At 39.9% G+C, this 3,764-nt stretch overlaps 1 protein-coding gene across 1 annotated transcript in view; it reads right to left on the minus strand.

The window, feature by feature from the left end:
- GOLGA3 (golgin A3) overlaps nt 1–3,764 on the minus strand; it is a 49,052-nt gene that overhangs the window by 6,770 nt on the left and 38,518 nt on the right. Inside the window, exons 18-20 of the mRNA XM_018557619.1 lie at nt 3,307–3,423; nt 1,285–1,424; nt 500–632 (exon numbers count right to left, since the gene is read on the minus strand). Coding sequence (XP_018413121.1) covers nt 500–632; nt 1,285–1,424; nt 3,307–3,423 — 390 coding nt within the window. The remainder of the gene's footprint in view (nt 1–499; nt 633–1,284; nt 1,425–3,306; nt 3,424–3,764) is intronic.

Genomic DNA, 3,764 nt, shown 5'->3' on the forward strand with positions numbered 1-3,764 from the left:
GGGGGCCCGGGATCGGCGGGACAATGGCGGGGGGGGCAGCGGAGGGGGGGGCCCGCACCGATCGTTGCAAAATACAAGCGATCCGCCAGCTCTACAGCCCGGCGGATCGCTTGTATGTTAACAGGCACCGCTGCCTGTTTTTAAATTGCGGTCATTTCCCGCCCGCAGGGGGCGTGTCTGAGCGGACGTCTAAAGACGCCCGCTCAGATCTAGAGAGCTCCGGGCCGGCCATTTTTTTACTACGGCCGGCCCGGAGGGGGTTAAAAACTGAAAAAAACAAACACCAAATTTTTTTTTACCTAAAACCATTATAGTTTGGGGATTTGTTCACGCCATGCTTGCTGAGCTTCAATGTTTCTGCACACCACCACACAACAGCCATGGTGTGAGGTGGATCAATGTTACACTTACAAATATAGTAAAATGACTGATAATTCTTCCAGCATTAATAATGCCTTTGAGTTAGAAACATGCAGACATTTTAGAAGTTCTGTGTTACCTCTTGATTGAGTTCAGGCTTTTTGCTGAGTTGATCGTCCAGATCCTTCTGCAAGAGCACCAGTTGTGAATGGGCTTCAGCAAGTTCCTGCTGAAACTGGGACAGTTCTTCAGAGTGTTTCTCATCCTTAATCCTACAGGGTAAAATCATGACAAAGTTGTCACCCAACTACACCGAGCCCACCACACATTTAAATCTTTATAGACATTTTATGGAAATATTTAATGTCTGTATGTAATGTAGTGTCCAGGAATTCTGTTAATATGATATTTTTACAGTGAAGATACATCACAGTAAGTCAAATTAAGGCATCTGGTTTACCAAGGTGAAATTAGACATTGGATTCACAAAGGCTACTTAATAAAATGGTGTGAATAGCAGAGTGCAGTAATCCTACAAATTAATTTGAATCCACCTTGTAATATCAGTGCATTCTGACTGTTGGCTATACCTTGGCTGGTAGTCACTTCCAACTTCAGGACTGTCAAAGAGAGAATACCAGTATGCTTAATTAACTGGAAAAACCTGCACTTGTTGGGTAACTGAAGTGACTTGCAGGATTTTCAATATCTGGCCTGAAGTTACAAGTACTTGTTGATAATATAAAATCTTCAAATTCAAGTAGGAGGGTTACCTATGTGCCTAGTATCCAGTTCTCATGTAGGTGGGCAGGATTACCCTAGGTTAATCATCAAGCTGTGTCCCTCCATGAATGAAAGAGAAAGGAGATTTGTACTACATATGCCCTTAAAATGATAAGCGATAGTTTTTTTAAAATCACTTACTGTAATTTTTCAGCTTCAGCCTGAAGTGCCTGGATTATCTGTTCCTTTGCTTGAAGCTCCTTCTTGACCTCGCTAAGCTCAAGTGCTGCAGCTCTGTAATGCCTCCTGTTATGTGCAGCTTCCGCCTTGGTGCTAGCAACCTGCAAAAAATAACATACCAACACATTTCAATTGAAAATATTGTATCCTAAAAGCAACAGCATTGTCCCAATTTAGGATGGAATTTTACTGAAATGACTTATCTGCTTATGCCACACCATGCACTAGTATACAGAGCGATTTCCTATTCCTGAGTACCATGGCTTTAATAGGGATGTACAGCATTTGAACATAGAAGGTTATCATCAGAATACTAAAGTATATTTGGGGTTAAGCTTGGAAATGCTCAAACTGAACCTCCTTCCATTAAGAGGAAATTGGATTCATTTCTCACTCATTCTTTGCCAAAATGTTTTTAACCTGACAACTTGTATTTTTGGACTCATTGGCGAGACATGCCAGTCCACGCAAGGGAAATATGCCAGATCATTTTTTTTTACTTCTACATTTGGAAGCTTGTAAACAGATAACTATCAGATGGAAGTTGTCTATCACCCATATCAAAAGAATGAATAAACCTAAGCAATTAGGTTTTATACTGTTACATGTTTATCAAGGTAGAGATTTATCTTAAATTTCATACATTATAACAACTATCCAATGCTGATAGATTGCAAGATATGGATAAAATAATTCAAATGTTTTACAATGGTGCAGAACAACAAGAAGAGATGATGTGCGAATTAGTATAACATTATTTTGTTATATATAAAAGAAAAATGCAGATGTCCCTATATTGATTACAAAGGGGATTGGGAAAGAAAAGCCCTCATTAATATTATAATGGACTTATAGTATGTATTAACAGTGCATGGATGGAGCAACATGCAGACCCCATAAAAATCAACAAGATTCCATCTTGGACTACACAGACTTGAGCAAAGTAAATTCTGACTGGCTGCTATGTGTTATCATACTTCACCATTAGACACAGAATCCTCTGGAAAAACAAAAACAGTTACAGAAATATCAAGCATTTCATTCTCAGAATGTACAGACGAAAGAGAAAAGCACAATTTTTACCTTTCTGAACAGATGCAAGACCAAAAATATTGAATAAAAATCTTTTTCACTTGATGAAATGACCTCTTTTTAGAAAGTAGAGACCCAAATGATCTCATTGTTTGCCTCAAAAAATTATGAAACAGTCACTACAACCCGGACCAATATTTACATTTCATAGTAGATAAGGTTGGAAAAAGACACAATCTATCCAGTCCAACATAGCGGTCAAATGACCGCTTAGATCACAGCCATTCACAGCTCCACCAGCCACCCAGGTGCTTTTTCTGCAGCATTGTTTATAAACCGTGCTCCAGAAATCATATCCACCTCCACACTGTCATAGTAGCTATTGAAATTATTTTGCAATGTTGATGTTTTTAAGGGCCCACTAAAAGTGACTTTATCTAATGTTCAGCATATAAACCTCATCAGTATTTTCATGTTTTATACATTACATTTCCCAGCCTTGATTATATAAAGCATAAATAGCCAGCACTCCATAAACAATATGTATTAAAAGCAGAGGTGTTAATGCAGCAAATGTATGTATATATTGCCTGTGTACAATGTGGTTCCTAGTGTAACAAAACTACCAACCTGGGACATACACAGCAATAAACAGTCTAAATGAAGGCATGTCTGGTGGAAACCAATTTCTCTTAAAAGGTGCAGCTGCGCACTAGAAGCCCAGCAAAGCACAGAGGCAGCTGAAAACCTCCAGTGTGTCCCAGCGATCAATAACTAGCTTTTTATAGCAAGGTGCACATTTCTAGCACACTTATCAACCAACAAATTAGTTCAACACTATGTCCGAGGGTCCCAGAAAAGGGTAGCATAAATATTTTGGTGGTCCGGTGACAGTCACTGTATGGGACAGGATGTTGGATTATGGATTATGACTGTCAGTGTGTCCCTTACCTGTTCAGCAAGACTGTTCACTTTTGCTCTCTCTTTCTCTAAGGCATCTTGTAGACTCTGCACTAGTTCTTTCATTTGCCGATCTTCCTCTTCTTTACGTTTAAGAACTGCCTGTACCTGTTCAAGATACCAAAATATTCAAACAATTGCAGAAAAGAAAAAAAAAAATTAATTAAAAAAAAATCACCTGACACCAAGGCATTCGCTATAGGTCAATTCTTTTTTGTGAGACTATCACAAATTTAAAAGGAGAATTATGGGGTTAGGGCTTTTCCCCATAGTTCTCCGTAGGGTAACGGGAGGACACTAGCGTCCTCCCGTTACCCAAAGCTCAGCTTGCGGTATACTGAGACGCCGCAGCTGAAACGGATCCCGACAATTATGTCTGGATCCGCCCAGCTGCGTGAGTGACAGCTGGCTCTGCCTATCTAGAGGCAGAGCCAGCTGTACCCGCCCCC

The sequence above is a fragment of the Nanorana parkeri genome, unplaced genomic scaffold (assembly GCF_000935625.1).
Source record: "Nanorana parkeri isolate BGI_ZX_2015 unplaced genomic scaffold, ASM93562v1 scaffold292, whole genome shotgun sequence".
Taxonomy (NCBI): Eukaryota; Metazoa; Chordata; class Amphibia; order Anura; family Dicroglossidae; genus Nanorana; species Nanorana parkeri.